Source organism: Ciconia boyciana, chromosome 13 (assembly GCF_034638445.1).
Source record: "Ciconia boyciana chromosome 13, ASM3463844v1, whole genome shotgun sequence".
Taxonomy (NCBI): Eukaryota; Metazoa; Chordata; class Aves; order Ciconiiformes; family Ciconiidae; genus Ciconia; species Ciconia boyciana.
The window spans coordinates 1,263,590-1,286,121 of NC_132946.1; the positions used below are offsets into that span (position 1 = coordinate 1,263,590).

Consider the following 22,532-nt stretch of genomic DNA (forward strand, 5'->3'; position numbering starts at 1 on the left):
GAAAGGTGACAGTGCATTGACTTATCCTGAGCGATAGCAACTGCTGGGGACAGAGCGGCTCTGGCACCGTGACCGAGGAGGAAAGCAGCAAGCACCGCAGAGACCACGCTGCCGCTCCCGCAAGCTCGCCGGCACGACCCAGCGATACCTTCTGCTGCGTGATGGGGAAGACGCATCGGTCTCAGAGACCAGGGACACAGGTCGCACCGTTTTTATCGCTTCTTGGTTACTCTAGGTTAATGGCAAGTTATGAAGTATTTTCAAGTATTTTTCCCAAACTGAGCTAAAGCAGAAGTATTTAGGGTAATGAATGCAAAGAAAGAAAAAACCTAAAAACAAATTGCTCAGCCTCTTGGGGTAGGCACAATATTAACAATCTTGACAAGCACCATCATTTTGCTTACAAGGCAAGTGTTAACTGTCCCCGCCAAGTAAGACACCAAGATGTAATGATCTCTGAATCAGCCTCTCTCCAAACCATTGCACTGATAAAGGCAACAGATCTGGAGACATGGTAAATAATGACTTTGCACTGCGTCAGGAGCTAATCCACTCAGTGATGCAAATTAAATTCGTGGGCCACTTCCCCCTCACTCCAGCTTCTTACTGATATTATAAAACAACCTTCGTACTGACTCCTGACTTCATAGCTCTGTCACCGAGCAAAGTTGCATTAAGCCATTCAGGAGAGCCAAGACGACTTTCACTCCTCTTCACAACCTCACCTTCTCATTCTTCTGCTATAATTGGAAATCATGAAAATGCATTTGTTCATGTGCTAAGAGTGACAACTATTAAATGTGCTTGCTGTTCAGACCCTCAGAATAAAGGTATTTAGCTGTTCTCTCCAAAGGTGAAGCTATTAGCGTTGCATCATTTCACATGGCAACAGAAGACGGGGAGGAATCTACTGGCACGATAAGCTAAAACACACCAGCGTCACAGCATGAGGAAGAAGAGGAGCGGCTGAAGGCTGAGATTTAGGCATCAGACTCTTTTTTAGCTTCCCTGCTGCTGACTCAATACCAAACGTAGGAAGACCAGATCAGAACCATAGGAGACTGAAGTTGTTAAACTTGACACCCAACCGAGAGCAGAGGCAGAGCCACCCCGAGCAGCCAGCTATTGCCATTGCCCTCGAGAGCACGTGTACTCGCCCAACCCGCCCTGCCCTCCGTACACGTCCCCGCTGAAGCCCCCTGCACCAGCAACTACGCACCCTGCTCAAGCCCAGCTGCTCCCAAGACCTCCCTGCAGAGCCACTGATTATCCCCCCATTTCCCCAACCATCCCAAAACATTCACCTGTTTTTTCTCCCACTTGCGACCTAGAAAGATTTTCTTGCTCAGAAGATTGCTCTGAGGAGTGAGTGCTCCCACCCAAAGAGGAAAGCTCACAGCAGACTGACTCTCTGGAAAAACACAAATTTAACTGGATGCAAAAGAGCCAGTTTAAGGGGAGTTGTACTGTAAGGAGTCTCGGCTTAGCAAGTCCAGTAACTTGCATGTACTGGAGCCTATTAATATTGGGTCTTTTGGCAAGCATTGCCTGTCCAGCTAGGATTAGCGGTGAGTATATTCTGCTTGTCACATTTAAACAAGATGTATAAATCTGGCACAAAAGCAAGACCAAATATGGAAGCAAATTATTTAAACCGACAAGCTGTAACTCAAATGCATTAGATATGCAGCAATCAATGCACATCAGCTGGGGCAGGAAGACTTGTGCTTCTATGCTACAGAAGTTAAATTCTGAAAGCAAGAGGCTCATGAGGTTACAGGGGTTCACCCCAAACACTTGCTGATTCAAGTATCATGCTAGAACTGTTTTGGGGTTGGTTGGTTTTTTTTTTTTGGGGGGGGGGGTGTCTTTGGTTTTTTGGTTTGGTTTTTTTTTTCCACATGATGGGAAGAGCAGGACAGCTATAAGCAGCTGAGGAAACCAGCCCTAATCCCTCAAAAGCAAACAGCTTGAGCAGAGCCACAATTACGCCTCAGGTCAACTACGAGCCACAAAGAGTTGGCCAGCCAACACGCCTGGTTCCTGACTGCGCACGCCATCCCCGTCAGCCTGCGAGCATCCCCCTCGCAGCTGACACGCCAGCAGAGACACTGTGCAGGCAACTCAGGCACGCCGGAGAAGCAGCAAGGGGAAGAATCATGTCTTCATCTAAACAGCATTTATCAGCACCTAACAGCAGAGCAGCAATTGCCACAGCCCAGGTCTGCCCAGCCTTGGAGAGCTTCCAGAAAGAGAAGCGCTTTGTAAACAAGAAGAGAAAGTAACTGGCTTTCAGTAACCTCTTCACAGGAAGACGACAAGTCCTATTCCAGTTTGCAACGAGCCTTGAAGTGCAGGGGAACCGTCCTGAAGCGATTTACGCGCTGCAGACCAACATGCGGCCAGCAGACGATGCCCATCGCTGCCAGCAGACGCCGAGCTGAACAGCAGCGGCAGCATGCAGCTTCATCTGCACGATGATGCTGCAGGAGCAGAGCTGTCGTGTTTCATGAAATGCATTTCTTTTTACAGGGAACTGTAAAGCTGTCAGAAGCGATGGTGAGGGATGACTTACTGTATAAAGTGGGACCCTGGAAGGACTCGTCTTGCTTCCTCCCATATCAATGAACAGTTAAATAATCCTGAAAAGGAAAAAGGACTGCTGCTTGCAAGTTATTGTTTTAATTATCCAGAATTCAGGTGGCCTACTCACAAGGAGAACATTTTAATTTATTTTATTTTTCCAATGGAGGCTGGTCTAAGAACAGGACAGATAAATCACTTGGAGCCTATATTAAGGTAATCAGGACAGACAGCACAGCATTGCCAACACAAAGCAGCCATAAACCGTGCAGATCCCCCTCTCCTCGAGGCGCAGCCCGCATCAGTGGCGCACCAGGGCCGTGCACCCACCCTAGCACTGCACCGTGCCGGGATCCCCAACTCCTGCTGCTCCCTGAGGAAGGGAAGGTTTTTGCTCGTCCTCTTTCTCCTCAGCAGCAGAAAAACCTGCAGAAGTATTTCTCACAGGGCAGCAGCTGTTTTAGGAGGCAATGGCTTCCAACCACCCCTCTGCGCGCAGCACTGGGGCCGACCAGGACTGACACAGAAAAGCCGAACAAGCCGCTTGGCCGGAGCCATCCCTTGGCTGTTTCAGTCGAGCCCTGGCCACATGCAGCAGGAGGACGTGCAGGGTCCGCAGCGCACGCAGCTCCCCGTTTAGCTCGACAGCCACCCCTGGAAGCTGCGGCAGTAGCTCACCGAAGCCGTTTGCTGCCCCGCAGCCCTCAGCTCCTCGGGATGAGCCACACCGAGGGGGCAGAGCAACCCCTGGGAGAGACCCCATGGCCGCTGCTCTGCACAGTGCCTGCAGGAACCTTTATCATCCCAGCAAAGCGAGCCAAGCGCTCGGCTGCTTCTGCCCCTGCACAGCATCAGGTGCAACTCTCGCAAGGAGCAGCTCGTGGCTGGGAACGCTGCCTTCCTGGGAAGAGTTACAGCCAGCACAGCTACTTCTGGGAATTGCTTCTGCTTAATACGAAGCATTTGGCTGCTACCGAGCACCACACAACTGGAGCTTTCTTCTCAGCTCCCCCACCCTGCCTGTGGCTTTTGTGGAAAAACTGACTTCTCGGTGACGGCTGCACCACGCTGGCAGGACAGGGCCAGCCAGGGTCAAGTCTCTCCCGGTGAGAGCCCCTCCTCTGCTGGGGCAATAGCACCTGTGCTTGGGAAGCACCCCCTAACACTCACCCCGATGGGCTGAAAAGCTCCGGAGGGATTTTCACCTTCATCCATTGGGTCACTGTCTGGAGGACTACAGCATTTACTGCATCCATTTTACATCTCTGCCGGTGCTGTCGCCCCTCTCCTCAAGGGACTCCTGGCCAAGGCACAGCGGTCGCCAACACCAACCCAGCCCTGGCTGGCTGGACCGTGGGATGGGGAAAGCAGCCTCGAGCTGACATACCTGCCTCCAGAGGAGACAAACCCTCCATGGCTCGGAGCGGGGGAAGCAGCAGCCCACAGCCGTCCTTTCCCCGGGGAACGTGAAACCCAAGGGACAGCCCTCATTTCTAGACACCCTAGCCCCGTGTCTCAGTTTACGTACAAGATTTCAGCGCAATGCCTCACTCTGGGGAGTCCTTGCAGGGGTCCCGCTCCGAGGAGCGCAGCAGCTCTGGCTCCAGTAAGAGTTTCTGCTAAAACTCGAGGCACAGCGCAATGCCAGCCCGCGGGATGAACAAGCCCTCTGCTGCGCTTTGTTTTCTACAGCATCATTTAAAAAGCCTGAAGGGTCTGCGGAGCACTTGGCACTCTCTCCTCCCTCTTCCCCTCGCCCGGCTATCAGGGACAGCGTGCACATCAGTCATCAGCAGAGCGAAGGGTATTTGAGCCAGGAACACACAAGGCGACGTGAGAACACGGCAGTGGAAACCCAGGGCTGCATCCAGGATCACGGCACAAGGAAGGACTCCTGCTTTTCCGGTTTTGTTTCCATTGCCTTTTTCACAGGGCTTGTTCTCAGCAACCTGTCTTGGGTTGCAGCCCTTGAAGAACGCGAGGAACATGCTGCCCAGAAGACCTACAGTTACCCCTCTCCTACAGGGAGCTTGTTACTCACCTTTTCTAAATGGCTCTAATTTACGGACTTTCAGAATAATGATTCATGAAGCCATGCTAGAGGAATTAATCGCACAGCACTACAAACGCCCTCCACCGCTGCTCCGTGCTGTCCTTCATGCTGGAGCCTTGCCACATGCATAAAAAGGCGACCAGCCCACGGTCGGACTCTGGCAGGTCCACAGCTCTGTTTCTGTTAATGTACAGCACTAATCCTCTGCACAGCTGGCTTCTGCAGGAAAAATCCACCCAAATATTTCTCTTGGGCAAAATCCCACCCCACTCACCATTATAAGCATCCCTTCTCGTTACCACACACATTCGATTCAGACCTGGGGACGGCACTTTAACGTTCCCCTTCTGATTGTACGCTTTATAATGACGTGTGCCAAGCAGTTCTGCCCTGAACTAAATTATGGGCACAGCTAGAAGTTAATTTCTTAGTCACTGTGATCATGCGACTTATTTGCTGATCAGTCCGAAGGGGGACTGGATGCCATTAACGAGCGCCTCCAACATTTTTAGATTTTTGCCATTTCAAATGCAGTCAGAACAAGGAGCCGTGCTTGCTGGCTGGGAGGGCAGCAGCCCACCAGAAAAGCTGGTGCAACTCCTCTAGCCTGAGTTTCTAGGTAAAGCCCTGTCAGTTAACAGAATTCACACCAAGTTTTGAGAGGAGATTCAACCCCACCTCCTGTTTTACACCAGATACCAAACCCTCAAGGTCTTGCTCTGTTTTGCAGCCCCAGCATCTTCTGCTGGCGCCGAGACAGGCGAGCGTTCGCCCACAACTTACTGCTGGTGCAAGGATGCCCTACACACCCTTCCAGGAGCCCACGTGCTGTAGGAATTTGTAGGATCGCATGCGAGTGAGCTAGGGGACGTACAGAAATGCCTGTACTGCTTGCTGCAAAGTCTCCTTAGAGACAGCCCAAGCATTAAGACTCAATACCCAGACAATAATCATGGCAGAGGCTCATATACCGGGGTGGTTTAAACTCTGCAGTGGAGTCACAGCTGACAGACATCAGCTAGATCAGATGCAAACCCTCCTGCCACCCCCAAGGCACCCGGACACCCCCCCCCCGAGACCAGCTCAGAGACCCTCTGCCCAGCTTCCTACTGCTGATACTGGTCAGGAAGGAAACAGACCACTTCACTATTGAAGTCTACCATCATTTTAGGATGACAGCTATCTCGGGAGATAAGAGAGAAAAATCTACCATGCTAACTGCAAAGGGGGAGGGAAAAGAGAAACCACTTCCACTGAGAAACTCAAGTGAACCCTTCTGCACTGTAAGGAGACACTAACAGGACTCAACATACAGCGATCCCTGCTGAACCCGACAGCCACAGATCCTGCGCTGCAAGAGGCTTCTGCAGGTCCAGATTTCCTTCCAAAACCGATCTCCTTCCCCAGCTGTTCTTCTGAGCTGCAGGTATCTAGCGCAGGAAGGAGCAGGATTAGGGAAACCGGCTCAGGCTACAGGCTTTAAAACTAGTCTTTGAAGGAGACTTGATCCTTCGACCAAAACATGAAGTGGCACATCTTCCCATTTTCCCTGTCAACTCTGTTTTTATTCACAGTTCTGCAGAACCACAGACCATCTGGTGCAGCGCGGGGGACCAGACCGACTTCCCCTTTCTACTTCTACCTGCTCCAAGGCGCTGCCCCAGCAGCCCGAGAACCGGGCTCCCACTGCCCGAGGCTCCCCGGCTACAGTATCGAGAATTGTATTACCACTGCAAGGCGCACAAAAATCCTCCAAAATTATGTTTCCAATTTCTGCAGCATTATATAATTAGCATCATTTGTGTTGCAAAAGTAATTGCAGTAACATTTTTAATTAGTCTATTGGAACACTAACATTTCTCCAGCGTGCATAATATGTTGACACGAAATTACGGGGTTTGAGGCAGCTCTGAATGATTGGAGTTTGTTTTGCTTTTGTTTCTCACTTGCTTAATACAGTCAATAAAAGCGCGCACTGAATGCCTGTGTGAAGTTAATGGCGACAAACCAAAACCCGTAGCAGCAGCATGAGCTGCAGTTAAGACCAGAGCTGTTATGGGTTTCACTTCCGTCTGGAGGGCAGCGAAGAGGTGGGGGAAGGAAGGGTGGGTTTTGAAGGCAGATAGCAAGAGAGAAATACTTGCTTGAAAGGTAAGGCCTGTCTGACACTTTCCAGCTGCTTAGTTGTGGTACCAAACATTGAATTGTGAAAACACAAAACAAATGAGATTCAGAGGACCGGGAGAAGAAAACCTGGAAAAGGGAATTGTACTTGGTAGGAAGTTGGGAAAGAGATTAAATTGGAAGAGTATCTTTGCTTACTGGTTCATAACCAGGGATAAGAAGTAAACATTTTCCCCAGAAAAGTTACTGCATGAGATCTAAGCATCCGTTACTAAATGACACTTTTTTTTTCCCTTCTCCTCTTAAGGAATCAAGATTCTTCTTTCCAAGATCTTTTCTACTTACTCTGTACAGGTGAAAGCAGTAACAGATGCAAGTTATTTTTTGCTCCTAAGTGAGAATCACGTTACATGGCTCTTCACCTCTACGTGAGCACCTCTTCCCCTGCTCTTCCAAGGTGGAAGCCCAGCCCAGCCGCTGCGACGGCAACTCCAGGTTAAACAAAGCCGGCTCTCAGCGAGCTGCCCCCCTCGCAAAACCTCCAACACAACCCATGCCCTGATCTGCAGAGGGACCGAGAGCTGCTTGGGCAACAGGAGAAAGATACCCCAAGGATGGCAAGGAGGGAACACAAACAGAAAAGACGAAGAGCAAGCTGCCAGTTCCCAGAAGGGGCACATTCTGAAAACGAGACCAAGAATTTCACTCTCGACAGCTTTCAAACCAGTTCCCTTTCCTTTACCATCCTCAAAGCACTTCTTAAGTTAGGAGAACCGAGACAGCAAAGCCATCGGCTGTAACTTAGCCCACGTCGTGCCTTCACCAAGACAGCCTGCAGATAACGAGATGCTGCTCTCTCCCTCCTCATGTATTCCCTGGTAATGACACTGGACAGATGGATCTCGAAACCCGGCACGGGGAGAACACGTACACCCCTTTCTTTGTTATTTGTGAGTTCACAGGAGAGCTCGCGTACCTTCCAGCTACAACAGATCGTTGTAACAGAGTCAGACAGGCCCTCTGTACCGCGAGCTGACGTGCAGCCAACGCGCGTCGAGCTTCCCCCAGGAAGGGTTTGTCTTTCTGGCAGCCCCGGGCCCATCCACAGCACTTCAGTCTTCCAACACCCACAATATATTGGTATTTTTTTGTTAACCTGCAAGAACCAGCGCTGCTCCTCACGGCCGCCTGCGCACAGACCTCCTGCTGCCCAGCACAGAAACGCTTTCTGGCTCTGCCGAAAGACGTTAGCCCAGGAAGTCTTAAGATGCATACAAGGATAAGAAGGAGATCGTATACAAGGATAAGAAGCAGATTAGCAAGCAATTAAGTGGCATTTGTGGTATCCATTAGTATTTCAAGCTACAAAGAGTCAGTTTCTGCTAACTTCCTGCCAAAAGTCACAAGTAATGAGCTAATTAACAATCTAATTATTGCAAATGCCCTAGAAAGAAATCAGGGCACAGGTGAAAACCTACTTAAAGCAAGCATGGCAGTAGGAGACAGCTCAGAAGCGAGAGTGGCATGCGCCTGAGCAACATTTCCAGCCACCCCCACTGAACAACAGGATAAATTAGTTGGGGAAGTTGTTAAAGTTGAATGAAAGCTGCATTCAAATAAAGGGAGAGCTAGATGCTACAACCAAAGCTTACTGCAAGCCCTACAGAGCTGAAGAACCCCTAAACAAAAGCTAGCCCCGAGTTTTCTTCCTTCCGTGGTAAATAAGTCATTTACCAAGTTAACAGCAGCTGCAGCACAACCTGTGGGGCACAGACCCAAAGCCTAGTGCTTCTCGCCAACAGGAGCAGTACCCAGCACCACAATGGCTCTGGTGCAACAGCTTGACCCGCTCCGGGGGTAGGAGCGGCGTGCAGTGCCAGCCCTGGCACCCCGAGTTCTTCCTCCTGCCGCAGAAGGACCGCTCTCCCTCCCGCAGCCTCCCGGGGTAGCTGTGATTTCCAAGCAGATGGCAGGCGGTAGCGACTTCTAGCTCGTGCTTGACTTTCCAACCTGGAAGCGTTCTGCACGGAGACACAGCGTGCCTTCCATCGTGGGGCACCAACTGCACAATGCCGTCGCTGTAACGAGGATCACACCCACAGTCTGAGCTGCAGCTACCTCACTAATGGGAGGCTTTCACCCAGGGACCTCGGAACCTCGCAGAAGGGGATGTATGCAAAAATCCACAGAAGATCATGGATTTTGGGAAGGTATTTGGGGTAAAGAGTAGTCTGCTCTACCTACCGCAGTCTGCAAAATTTCCTGTTGCAATACAGTCATGTGGTTTTCACGTCTGTAATACCAGAATAACCTGGAAAGTGGTTTCTGAAGGCAGAAAGGTGTGTTCTAGACCAGTCACACACCTTTGGAGACACCATCAAGCACAGCGTGCTACTGGGAATCCTACTGATGTTACTGCAGTAACACCATGAGGGCTCCTGCTCCAGGAACCCCAGGACAGGATTGCGCTCTTTAACATCTACTGGGTGGTGGAGGGTCTCCCCATTTGGAGGCCAATTGCTGTGCATGAGCAAGTCTGAGACCACCTTCATGGGTCCCATTTACTGGCCTCACACTGAAGGGTGATTTAATACTGCTTAAAAACATTTAAGGATAAAGCTTGAAGCAAGTGCACGATTACAGGTTTGGACAATAGTTCCTAACGCTGGAAGGGAGACTTGAAAAGGCTCAAATTATCTGATACTGAATGCTGTAAGTAGAACTGAGCAAAGCGCTAGAAATCATATGGGAAGAAAGAAAAACCCTACCCCGCCAGCAGATGATCCCCGCCAGCTTTTCTAGCATTCCCCAAATTTCAGGGACGTGGTGTTTGCACAAATACGCCTGGCGTGACGCTGCCTGCACCACAAGGAAAGTCAGAGAATCAACGGCTGGGTAAACCTGGGAAGAGCCACAATAAGAGATACAAGCTGCACAAAACTCCTCTGAGTAACGGGACCTAGCTGCCCATGTCTGAAACCTCAGGTACCAGGGGAAGCTGTGACCTTGAGTAACACCACTAGGACACGTTTTATTCTCCACATCTGCTTCCCTCTGCTTGCCAACACCAGCCCAGGCCTTTTGGTGGGGGTCTGGGAGGCAGCAGGGAGATGCTTCTGGTATTTTAAGGTTATACTCCTAAGGCAAGCGTTAAGGGTGAGTAGCAGCAGCATTTAGATTGGGCTAGACTTACACCGCTCGTACGAGCATCTGCAGAGATGCTCCTGAGAGCACCCACGACAAAGCCCTCCTGCCTGCAGCCGCCCCAGCCGGCAGGCGCAGCGCAGGCAGAGCTGCCGTCCGGGACTTGGACCCACCGCGGCACCTCGAGCTTTGATCCTGTGCCACGCCGTGACCCAGGGGGGTCCGTTTTCTGCTTCAGATACAAACGAAGGCTGCCCGGACGAGCTGTTCTTGAGATACTGCAGCTATATAGCCGTTTTATTCTCATGCAAAATACCTCTGCTTGGGCTTCAGCCACCCGCCAAAATAAAACACTGACCCAAATATTCTTAAGAGCAAAATTTCACTGCCAGCAAGGCAAGCACCAGCCCGGTTTGAATCCCAAGCCCAGGCTCTCCCCTCTCGCAGGTGTGACCCCCAGCATCGCAGCCAGGATTAGCCAGGCTATCTGTGAGCATGGGCAACCTGCAGTTAGGCTAGCTAAAAGAGCAGCAAGCAACCAGATAAAGCCCGGTTAATTCATCCCGATTTCCTGAGGAGACATCATAAATCCCTGAAGAGCCCCTCCAGAATCCCAGCATTATCAGAACAAAGAATTCTGGTTGTAGTAACCCAGAAGCTATTGCAACATATTTTGTTATAAAGCCTCATTTTTTCCCCAGCAACACAACCAAGCCCTTCAAGTTCTTCCAGGCTGCATGGTTACAGCACCGGACTGCCACCAAGCCAGCGCGCAGCCGGTTTGCCATTAAAACACACGTTTTCACGTTAAGCACATTACAAACAATAAACTTCCCTCTGCCTTTTTGGGGGGGATTTATCGGAAGTCTTGGGCGCTTATCTCTGGTAACAAAACCCGAGCGGCTTAAAAGCACCGACCAGTTGCTCGGTTGATTAAAAAAAAAAATATGACTAAGCTGCTTCCCCGGCCTGGGCACGGCGGGTCCGCGGGGATGCTGCCGCCAGCCCCAGCGGCGATGCTCCGCGGCCGGGAGCGGGGGCCGGTGCCCGTCCCCCCCCAGGCCCCCCGGCAGCGCGACACTCACCTTGACACTGGAAGCCCTGCTTGCCGAAGCCCCTGCGGAGAGAGAGGCGGCGTGAGACACCGGCCCCGGCACCGGCCCCGGCCCCGCAGCAACGGCGCGGCGGGCGGGAAGGGGTGGCGGCCCGGGGAGAGCGAGCACCGGGGGCGGGGGGCGAGGGGAGCCGGACCCGGGGCGGGGGAAGAGTCCCGCCGGGCTGGGTGAGGAGGGGTCCCGCCGGGCCGGGTCGGGGAACCCGGAGCGGGTGAGGGGGGGGGGGTCCCGGGGGTGGCGGTGCCGGCCGAGGGGTCGCTCACCAGATGAAGTCGGTGCAGTGGCTGCAGAAGGTGGGCTGCTTGAAGAACCGCGCCGTGAACTTGTGGTTCTTCACCTCGTGCACGTTCTTCTGCCGCAGGGCGCCCTTGCGGGCGAAGCGCACCGGGCCCTCCTCGCCCTCGGGGCCCGGTGCCGCCGGCGGCTCGGCCATGCTCTGCGCGGGCTGCCGGCCGCCGGCTCGCTCCGGTCCGGTTCTGCTCGGCTCGGCTCGGTCCGGTTCGGCGCGGTCCGTCCGCTGCAGCCGGAGCCGGGGCCAGGGCCGGGGCCGGGGCCGGGGCCGGGGCTGGGCTGCGCTCGGCACCTCTGGGTGCAGCTGGCGGGAGGCACCGACACACACCCGCGCCGCCCCGCCCCCTCATCTACATACCGCTTCCGCCCCGCCCCTCATCTGCATAACGAGCCCCGCCCTCCGGCCGCGCCGCTTGGCCACAGCCCCGCCCCTCTGCTTTGCATGCTGATTTGCATAGCGCCGCGCGGTGGGGGCGGGGGGACCCCCCGACCCGCCGGGCCGCCCTGGGGCGCAGTGGGCGGTGCCGGGAGAGGCTCCGCCCGCGCAGCTCATTTGCATACCCCACCTGGCGATGCCGCCGCGGCCCGGCGGCGGGGGGAGGGGTGATGCTGCTGGCCGTGGTGATGGCGGTAACAGTAACGGGAAAATGGGGGAAACCCTGTCCTCGAGGCAGTCGCGGGGGGCATCTGCGCTGAGGGGGACGCAGAGAATGGCGTGAGAATGGCGGGCTTTCCCAAAGTCCCTCAGGAGTCCGCGGCTTTCCCGTGCCAAGGCCGGAATTGCGGTGCTCTGCCCTGATTTCTGCCCGGCGCAAGCCAGGGGAGCTGCAGGAGCCCGGAGGTCAGAGGGGTCCGGGCTGGAGCTCCGGCAGACGCGGGGGGGGCACGGCCCCGTGCCTGGACGGGCGCAGGGGGCCACTGCGGCCGGGGGAGCGCGTCCAGAGAAGGGCGACGGAGCTGGGGAAGGGTCTGGAGCACAAGGCTGATGGGGAGCGGCTGGGGGACCTGGGGTTGTTCAGCCTGGAGAGAAGGAGGCTGAGGGGAGACCTCATCGCTCTACAACTCCCTGACAGGAGGGTGTGGAGAGGTGGGGTTGGTCTCTTCTCCAGGTAACAAGCGATAGGAGGAGAGGAAATGGCCTCAAGTTGCGCCAGGGGAGGTTTAGATTGGATATTCGGAAAAATTCCTTTACTGAAAGGGTGGTCCAGCATTGGAACGGGCTGCCCAGAGAGGTGGTGGAGTCACCATCCCTGGAGGAGTTCAAAAACCGTGTAGACGCGGCACTTCGGGACATGGTTTCGTAGGCATGGAGGTGTGGGGTTGACGGTTGGACTGGATGATCCGAGAGGGCTTTTCCAACCTTACTGATTCTGTGATTCTGTGACTGCGGCCACGAGCAGCCCGGGCAGGGCCACGCTCCCGAGGCAGGCCAGGGCTCACACACGGGCACAAGGGATGCAAAGCCGACCAGCTCAGAGGTCCTCTCAGAATGTTTTTTTAAACTTGCAGTTCAAATAATGACCTTCTTTTACCCAACTCACTGAAAACATCTCAGCAGACTGGCATGGAGGAAGTTTCAAACTGCATTTGCCATTCGTCCTTCTTGCTACCTGCTGGCATTCCCTGAAAATCGGATCTGCCAGCCTCCTCCTCAGTGTCCCACTCTGACGCCCATGTCTCCCTGTGCCAGCCCGGCGCTGCGTCGTGCCTGGTTTGGGAGTGGAGGCAATGAAAAGTCAAAGCAAAACAGGAGACAACTTTAATTGAAACATAATAATGAAAATATTTCCGTGAACAACAAGTCTTTCTAAGTTCTCGTTTGTGGGATTTAACTCTGGCTCTGCAGCCACGTGATCATTTTCCTTCTGTGGCCCGAGACCGTCCCTGCTCCGCCGCGATCCAGCCCTCCATCCTACAAGCTCTTTCTCTGAAGAATGCCCCTTGAGTTCTATGGAATTAAATGCCCAGGAGGCTTACCAGAAATAGGCCCAGAGCTGTTATTATGCGGCTGCTTTAAAAGGTTCATTACACTAATAAAACATAGCTGACCTGTCCTGCTGATGTCGTCTTTCCATAAACAGACAGGCTTGTTACTAACACCCAGCACCATGTGATTTTAATGCTAAGAAGGAGAAATAAATTGCAGGCATCCCTCCTCGTGCTGCGCTTGTGTCAGGAGGAAATGAAGGGGAACCTTCTCGAGGCCTCCCGCGGCGTGCCGGAGAAAGCGGGGGCCGAAGGCGGTGCTTTTTCTCCCCGTCGTCATGCCAGCCTGTGCTGCAGGGTGTCTTCTGCCTTGGGTGCGAGGCCCTATTCACTGCTGGATTGCACATAGAAATCTTCGCGACAGAAATAACTCCTTCTGCAGGCAAAGGAATGAGAGCAATAATGAAAATAATAACAGGTCATTTTGATTCCTTTCCTGTGTACTTTCGCGAAGGAAAGTGGTATATTACCCTAAGTGCGTGCTGCACTTAACACGTAGCCATGCCAGGCTGAATTCTTCTCATTTTAATTGTAAACTCTGGGCTTTGCCTGTTTCTTCTTTGTTGTTCTTTTACTGTATGTACCCATTTTCCAAACGCAGCCCGCATAGCTGCTGCATATGAAACCCAGCGGCAGCAGAAACCACTGAGAAGATGTCTTTAATTTCCCCCTGTAAGTATTGATAATCATGTTAGTATTCACGTGCAAGCTTTTTTCACTCTGCTGGGCCAAGAAGTACAAAAGCCAGGTACAGTTCCTGCTGTCAGGAGGTTTTCTTTTTTCCTTATTTTACCATTTTCATTATTTAGTACACTCAGAGTCATATCATATTAAAGGCAGGATTTTCAAGACCACGCTCATTCTCATGGGAGCTGGGTATCCAGATCCCCTCAGCACTTTGCAATGTCAGGCTGAACATCCCAGCAGCTCCTTCCTCTAAGGAAATTGTTATATTTATTAACGCAAGTCAAGTCCCCACAGGTGCGATGAGAGGACAAACACACAAACAACTCCGAACCGGCACTCTCAGGGGAGCGCAGTGCGTGGAGCAGAGGGGAAATCAGCCCGATTCATTCCCCTTTCCATAAAAGTGCAGGTTCTGTATCACATTTTCCCCGCCATCGGCTCCTGCCATCAGACAGAGCAGGGCACCGATACCCAACCAGTGATACGGGCAAACGGGGTCTCCTTTCCCTGCCTGCAGCTGCAGAGCACCTCCGTCGAGCACCGCGCTGTGAAATCCAAAGCCTTTCCCCGCGGGCTCTGCGGCCTCCCTCCGCTGCCGGGGGGTGGGAGGGCAGCCCCGCAGCCGCAGGAGAGACGGAGACAAGGGGTGCAGGAGCAGGCTCCCATAGAGACATGATTCACATCCTGAGGAAAGGACCTCATCCTCCCACCAGGCAACCGAGGAGCTGCTTTGTGGAAGGGAAGGCGCTGAGCGTGCCGCAGGGCTGCCGCTCGCTCCGGGAAACGCGTGAGCAGAAGAGCCTGGCGTGAGGCTGCGGGGTTGGGGTTGCAGCAGACAAGTAACGCAAGCCCTTTTCAAGAAAAACCCCGAATGACAACTAACAAACTGCAGGGGTTCAGGTCAGAAACCTGCTGCAATTGCACAGCCCGGCGTGTTGTACCAAGGCACGCTGCAACGGGCTGCGGTGCCGGCCGGCTCCAGCCCTGCAGCCCTGCAGGGGCTCGCTCTGCACCGGGGGGGAGAGACTCAGCCCCGAAGTCCAGCAAAGAGGCAGAATCCCCAGAGAGAAGGTAAATTCTCCCCATTTCCTCAGCAAGCTCTGCCCCAACACGTGCAGGAGCCCCTCACGCTGCTGGTGTGGACGGGACGTGTGCAGGAGCCGTCCCGGCGCAGCGGCTTGCGTGGGAACGCAGGCGAGCTCCTGGCAAGCGCGCTGCAGCTTCCAGCCTTGCATTGATGTAGGGATGCTGCTCCCTTGGTGCCCACATTGGCTTTCTCTAAAGAATTCAAAGAAGCTGGAGAACAGATTTTCTCCTTTTTTTTCAGCATTTGTTTCTTAGGGACCTAAATCCGCCACAGGAAACAGGTGGAGGAAGAGTCGAACTCTAATTAAATATAAAGGTGTCTCAGCAGCGCTCAGCGGCCTCCGCCTCCGTTTGCGGATGCCGTCTCGCCCCCCCAACATGCTGGGAGGGCCGAGGCAGGGACAGGGGACCCTGGAGCAGGGACAGGGGACCCTGGAGCAGGGACGGGACCCTGGAGCAGGGACCTGCTGTGCCCTCCCTGCAGGTGCAGCCAAGCAGCAATCGCTCCACGAGCAGCAAGTCTTAGCTCTGGCTCCCACGCCGTGCATCTCCCCGTGCCTCCTTGCAGCTCTGCGGAGCTCGTGTGAAGCTTTCTGAGGACAAACCCGAGCGCACTTAAAGCTCACAGCAGCAGCAGGCTGGATGCAGGCTGCTGGGGGCCCGGGAGGGGTCTGCCAGTGCTTGGGGCTGCATGCTGAGGCAGCAGCACTGGAGACGTAAGGAAAGTTTTTACATGCAGGAGATGTAAGTAAAGTTTTAAAAGCTTTCACCCAAAACGTTCTTGCCAAGAAGGGGCAGATCCACACACACACACACACACACTTTCTTCTTTCTTTGGAGGAAAGCCCTGGTCCCACCAAACTTTGGAAGGGCTTCTTGCTGCTCACAGCAGTTGATTCCTCAGGCCCTGCAGCAGAGCCTGCCCGGGCGGTACCCCAGGGGAGCACGGCCGCAGCAACACCGCAAAGGGCCCGTGGGGCAGAGCCGCAGCTGGAGCCGCAGGCTGGGGCATCCCTGGCCACGCTGTCCCCACCGGTCACCCGCTGGGGAGGGGGCTTCTGCCCCAGGCCCCGTGGGGACACTGGGGATGGAGGGGGTGAGGGCCAGGCCCCCCCGCAGCAGGGCAACGTCAGCTGCGCTGGTTTTTCCCTTTCTGCTTTCACAGTTTTTGCATGTTTCACGTCCTCCGTGCAGAGAGGACGGAGCGAGGAAGAGAGAAGCTGCGTTCATGTGAGGAGAGACCTAGTTACACACCCACCGGAGGCAAGAGCATCCTTCGCAGCCAGCCGCTGTGTGAAAACAAAGCGGCCCAAACGTTCGCGCCTGAGCGTTACATAAACCCGCACGAGCGGCCGGCGGCGGGGAGAGCAATGGGGAGAGCTGCAGAGGCACGGCCGGGCGGCGATGCTCGGCTGGAACAGCCGCTGCTCCAATCTGTGATGAGAACAGCAATCGTTTTCATTTACTTCCACCCAACTTTTTTAGCAGCCTTGATTTGAGCCGGCAGTGCAGATGCCGAAGCGCTGTTTGCTCTGGGTCTGCGTGGCTGCGCCGGAGGGGAATCAAACAGGGCTGTTGCTGAGGGCTGTCGGGACCACCGCCCGCAGCATGGGGCTGCAGGAGAGGCTGCAAGCACAGGGAGCGGGGACACCCAGGTATGCTGGGCAGAGAGGAGGAAACCCGGGCAAAGAAAGCAAAGAAATATTATCCGTAACGGTCCCCAGAGCGCAGGTTATTCAGCTGGCAGAGAGCTGGCACGTGCTGACCCTCCACCCAGCCCTCCCGGGGTGGGAGGGCATGAGCAAGCGAAGGGCCTGCAATAAAAAATGGTAGTTAAAGAGGGCTCCATCCACCCCAAGTCCATCCGCCCAGGGCAGAGCAGGCAGGACAGCACCTCCCCATCACACCAGAGAACACAATTTCCTGCAGAAGCAGAGCTTGTGCCCTGTTTCCAGGCTTCGAGCCGGTCTGTGCTCCTTTGCCCAGGACTCACGGGCACCCAAGAGCAAGACGGGGTGCGAGGACGGCCTGGGGGTGCAGTCCCCAGCAGGGAGCTGCCAGGCTGTGAGGGGCACGGGGACAGAGCCGGAGAAGCAAGCCGGTTCCTGGCTCAGCACGCAGACTTGCAGCGCCTGGTGTTCAGGGCTTGTGCAAGTGCATTGCTATTTTTCAGGCCCACCAACGTTTCTTCCATCCCTCCTCAAGGCAAAGCACACTGCAGATGAATAAATGAGATGAGGAGCCCGTGTCTTTCGCTGCCCCGCGGCGATACACCCTCTACCCGCTCCGGCAAGGGGCACGGGCACCAAACCTGCCAAAAAGCTGCAGGAACCGACTGCTCCAAACCTGCATGCATGGAAAGCGCAGTCACACATCGGGTACTTGCGTGGTTCAGCACATCACAAACATGGTTAGGCTATTTAAATATTTCATATTCCTGTCTGCTGGCTTTCAGGGAGAACAAATTAATTCTGTTTCATGTACCCAGAAATGGCCCACATCAAACCGCCTTCCTGCACAGTTGGTTAAACAAAGTTAGTGGTAAAATCCTTGGAGCTTTGCTGCTTGTTTCCAAAACCATTTGATCAATAAGTGGCTTTCATGTCCTATGACAGTACGATCGGAAGCGGTCATTACTTCTTGCTATTGATCCAAACCGGAGGGGATTTCCCGCTGCCTCCCAAGCTGGGTTAGTGCTCGGGCAAATTCAGGGTGGTGGCAGGAGCCAGAGCGGCACTGCCGCCTCCGTGCCTCACCTGTGTGCAAAGGCGAGCTCTGGGCTCAGCATGGCAAGGCAGCAACATGCAGAGTTAAAGACAGCTCTTACATTTTCTGCTGGATTATAAAAGCGGGACCCAAACCGAACAGCAAGACCAAGCTGTAAGGGATGGGCTCAAGCTGACACGCGGCCACTTTCCCATCCAGCTGCACCAATGCAGTCCCTGCACCCATGTGTGCACCCCGAGTGCCCGGCACCCTCCCGGCCAGGCAGCTGTTCCCCCCTCTCCCTTTCTTAGGACCAGTCTTGTCCGGGGACCAAGCCCAGCTCTGGAGGCAGAGCAGAGGGGGAGCAGAAGTGCCGCACACCCACCAGTGCTGGTGGTGCCATGAGGCCCCTGGAATCCTCTCTCATCACTCGGGAGGGGGCTGCAGCCCCTGCCTCCTCTGGGATGCAAAATAATTCTGCTCGTGCCATGGCAGACTCCAGCTGCCATTCCCCAGGACCCGGATTTCTCTGCAGCACTCCTGCTTGTAAGGGATGGCTGGTTTTATATACACGGTTCATCACACCGCTCAGAAAAATCATCTGATCATGAAGTTATTCACCCAGCCCTGCAAGGAGCCCCATTTAAATAACAATGAGGCTCAGTTACAGGCGGCAGGGCTGATCCCAGCTCGCAGTGACTTCTTCATTAAGCTTTGCCTCCGAGGGCTTTCCTCACAGCTGAGCCATTAACCGCTTCCCTTACAGCCCCCGTCTCTGAGCCAGCAAACCCTCGGCCCACAGAGCCCAAGCGGGCCCTGCTGCGGGTCAGGGCTGCGCCGGGGGATGCTCCGGAGCCTGTTGCTTCAAGAATGCTGTCACCTGGGTACCTTAAATCCTGGGAGATGGAAATCCCCAGATAGACGCTCCTACCATGGCTTTGGCCTTTGTCCACTCTCAGCTTACCCTGGCATGGCTGCTGGCACGCCCTCGGCACGTAAATCCCTTCACACAGATGCTTCGCAGAAAACCGGGCAGCTCTTCCCCGCTCGTTCTCTCCAAGCGAGCACGGGTCTCATTTGGCTTGTACCGCTGAAGCATCGTGCTCGTACTCCGCTCCCTTTCCCCCAGCAGCTCTGCTCCTGGGCCGCCGTCTCTCCAGCTGGTCCGGTCATTTCCCAGCAAAAACAAGCCTGGGACGAAGCACAGATCTCCCGTTAGCACAGGGTGGGGTTTGCCTTTTCTCACCGCTTTTATCTCGTGTTATTTTCCACTGGAGATTATTCCAGCTTGAAGGCGAGTGCCAGCGGGCCAGGCGTGCTGGGGTCCTGCCTCGCTGTCCCCCGACGTCCCGCCAGCCACCCTCCCTGACCCCGCAGCTGGCAGGAGCGTGCCCGGGCGCTGCGGTGGAGCTGGCGGAGGAGAGGCGCAGGGGAGGCTCGCAGGGGATTTGCAGCCAGAGACGTGGGTTTCCCTCCTTGTTCCCCCGTCCATGGCACTCTCCTGTCTGGCGGTCCTGCCTTCTCGGCGGCCTCACCTCGAAAGCCCACGCGCACACACGCGCACCCTCCGCCACTCAGCGCTGCTGCCGGGGAAGGCTGTGGATGCCACCGCCCAGGTGCCACCAACCCCTTCCCCGGGCACTTCGCCTGCCGGGGTGGAGAAGCCTGGCCGAGCCCGCCCCAGGTGACATGTCCCCCTGCCGCTGGCGGCTGCCGGGCTCCATATCCTTACACGCAGGTTTGCGTTACTGGAGCATCACTGATGGGCTGCGATAGCTGTGGCCCGGGCGTCTCACCTTCCCTCCGAGGAGCGGTGACCCCGGGAGCCTGTCCACAGCTTTACCACCGACATTGCTGCCATCTTCAGCTGTGGCATCGCGTCTCTGCAGTTCGGTTACTCCTCTCCAGCTGGGTTCCCTCCAGCAGCACCATTGCAGGCGAGCGAGCTCCTGTTTGTGACGGCTTCGGGACTCCAGCGCCAGAGCTGCAGACGAGCTGGTCTGCTCTGCGCGGTGTGGAGCATCGTGGAACCTCACAGTACCACTCACACCACAAACTAAAGTCAGACAAAGCTGGGGAGGAAAAGCAATGAAAAAAAAATTGAAAACAGAACAACCTACCTGTTGATGAATTTCCAGAAACATTCGAAAATGTTTCATCAAAAAAAACTGAAAAGAAAAAAATCCCCCAGAAAGACTTGCTGCTTTACTAATTTAGAAATCAAAAGGATTTTTGAATGGAAAACATTTGCATGAGGTTTTCACTCCTCTCTAACTAAATGACTCGTTTTGGGGCTTGGACAGCAGCGCCTCAGCTGCTGTTGGGCCCCGTTTGCCCCAAGGGCATCCCCCGGGGCGGCAGGTTGGAGGGATGCGGGTGCCAGGCTGCCCTGGGATGTCCCCTGGGTCCCAGGGTCCTGCCCCAGCCCACACCACCGGCCCCGGCGCAGGGAAGGGGAGGGAGCTCAGCGCTGGCCGAGTGGGATTTGTCTGCTGTAAATCGCAGCAGGTTGTTTTACTCCATGAGCTGCGAGGTTTATTTATCCCTCCCTTAGGCTTGCTCATCTGTGTTTGTTAGCCAGATCGTACCGGTTGCCATCTGGAGGAAGCTGTAAATTGTTTTCTGGCTTTTCCCTACCGACCACGGCTCCTCCAGCTCCTTCCTGCCCCTCTCGGAGCGGGAACTCCGCAGCACCCGGGAGCAGCGGACCTCAGCTCCTCCGTGCGTGACCCAGCCCCTGCCTGCGGGCAGCTGGAAGGGCCACGGAGACCTGGGAGCAATGGGTCCAGGGGGCACGAAGTACTGTGGAAGCTCCTGTCTTCGGGAGGATTTTTTCGACTCGTGTCTGTGTGTGGGATGTCAGGCCACGGCCAATCCATTCACCGCACCCAGCCCGCGAGCTGCCGGAGGTGCAAATAATCCTCGTCGCTCGCGGCGGCCGCGTTGCAGCGGCACAGGAGGAAGGCCTCTGCTCCGCCAGCAGTCCCCGAGCCAGCCGCTTTCCCCAGCTCCCCCTCTACATCCCTCTTCCCAACCTCGCCATGAAATCCAGGTGCTTCGGCAGCCCCCGGGGCAGCGCTGGGCCCTGAGGACAGCCCACGAGATGTCCCCTGGCCTTTCCCTGGCGTCCCCCCTGCCCCAGGGCTGCCCGCTCCTGGAAGGGGTGGAAGGTGAAGCCCAGCACTCCCAGCTCATCCGGACCGCGTCCATCGGGGTCCTGCGCCCTCCCTCCCTTGCGAACGCGCATTCGGCCCCTTGAGGGCCGTCCTGCCGTTTCCCCCGGCCCCGATTCATGCGCGGTGCAATCTCCTCCCCCGGACGGGCCCGCCGGGCTGCCGGCAGGCACCCGGGCATCATTAAGTCCCGCTGCTTTGCCCATGTCCTTGGAAGCCGCCTGCCCCACCCAGCTCTGATGCACCCCAGCAACGCCAGCGCCCGCGGGCGGCCCTGCCTGCCCTCCAAACCCGCCGGCAGCCCGGCCCGCCTCGGCCGGGCAAGGGGGGGACCCGCCGGCCCCGGCCCCCGGGGGACCCCCGGCCGGGGGAGCCCCCACCCGTGTGCGGGGCGGCCCGGGCGGACGCGGGCTCCCTCCGCCCCGCCCGGCGGGGGAAGTCACCGTTGCCACGGCAACGGGAGGGTTGCAAAAAAAAAAAAAAAGAAAAAAGGCAGAAAAGGGGAAAGGAGCTGAGGAAAGCGCGGGGGGAGGGGAAGGGCAGCGTCCGCCCGGGCCGCCCCGCACACGGGTGGGGGCTCCCCCGGCCGGGGGTCCCCCGGGGGCGGGGGCCGGGGGGGGGGAGGGCAGCCGGGGGAGGCGGTACCCGGGCCCGGGGATGCGCGGGGGTGCGCGGAGCGCGGCGGGGGCAGCCGGCAGGGAGCGGCACGGCCCCTGCGCCCACCCGGCACGGCCCCGGCGTGGGGGCTCTGCAGGCCGGCCCCGCCGCGGAGAGGGCTCCCGGGTCCGGGGCCCAGCCGGGCCGGCGGCGTGGGGCCGGGGCAGCCCCCGGTACCGGCCCAGCCTCGGCCCCGTCGAACGCTCAGAAACCAAACGCCGTGGGTCCGCCCTGGGCCCCTCCGTGGCTGCAGCTGGAGAGGTTTGCTTCGTGTCCCACGCGGCGGGACAAGCTGTTTTCCTTACACCGAGTTTTCCTTACACCGAGGCCGAGTCCCGAATCACCGCAGGGTCCCAGGCCCCGGCTTGGGAAATACGCTCGGGGCATGGGCAGCGAAGGGCGCAGAGCTGGGGACAGCGCCCGGCTGGCGGTAACAGCAGCCAGGACAGACAGACACAGCCAGGAGAGACCCGTGTATGCCAAGGGCATTCTGCAGCTCAGCATCTTCTGCCCAACCTTCCCCCGTCCTCTTTTTGCAGGGTCCGAGCTGCCGAACCCCCTGGTCCTGCTCCCTCGCACCGCAGGCCTGGGCGGTTGGGCCGGGACCCCGGTGCAGGGGCTGTCGAGGCTGGGGATGCCCTTTGCCAGCATTTGCCCCATGGTCGCAAAGAAGAGGAGGAAGCCACGCCAGCACCAAGGTGCCAATTACTCTTTCATTAGCAGCCGATGTATTTCTTTATCAGCCCTGTGCTTCTCTGTACAATGTTGATCATTTTGATGGAGCATTTGTTTTAATTTCCCAAATGAGGAAGCAATCTTGTAAATATTGTGCAGTAATTAAAATGGCTATTTATTGTGCAGCATTCTGGCTGCTGCCAGCACAGAACCTGATTAGCATTCCCCTTCCGCCGAGCCTTTGCTCCAGCC

The 22,532-nt window shown here is 56.0% G+C and overlaps 1 protein-coding gene and 1 long non-coding RNA gene across 3 annotated transcripts in view; both read right to left on the reverse strand.

The window, feature by feature from the left end:
- PRKCB (protein kinase C beta) overlaps window positions 1-11,626 on the reverse strand; it is a 135,385-nt gene extending 123,759 nt beyond the window's left edge. For both annotated transcript variants that reach the window (XM_072878120.1, XM_072878119.1), the window contains exons 1-2: window positions 11,283-11,626; window positions 10,990-11,021 (exon numbers count right to left, since the gene is read on the reverse strand). In XM_072878120.1, the coding sequence (XP_072734221.1) occupies window positions 10,990-11,021; window positions 11,283-11,452 (202 nt within the window). In that variant the 5' untranslated portion in view covers window positions 11,453-11,626. The remainder of the gene's footprint in view (window positions 1-10,989; window positions 11,022-11,282) is intronic.
- A 1,479-nt stretch (window positions 11,627-13,105) lies between these two features.
- On the reverse strand, window positions 13,106-21,362 carry LOC140659053 (uncharacterized). The gene is made up of 4 exons (XR_012044972.1): window positions 20,364-21,362; window positions 19,572-19,847; window positions 18,740-18,966; window positions 13,106-13,672 (listed from the first exon to the last, which is right to left on the reverse strand). It is a non-coding gene; the product is annotated as an uncharacterized lncRNA (long non-coding RNA).
- Window positions 21,363-22,532: the final 1,170 nt, after the last annotated feature.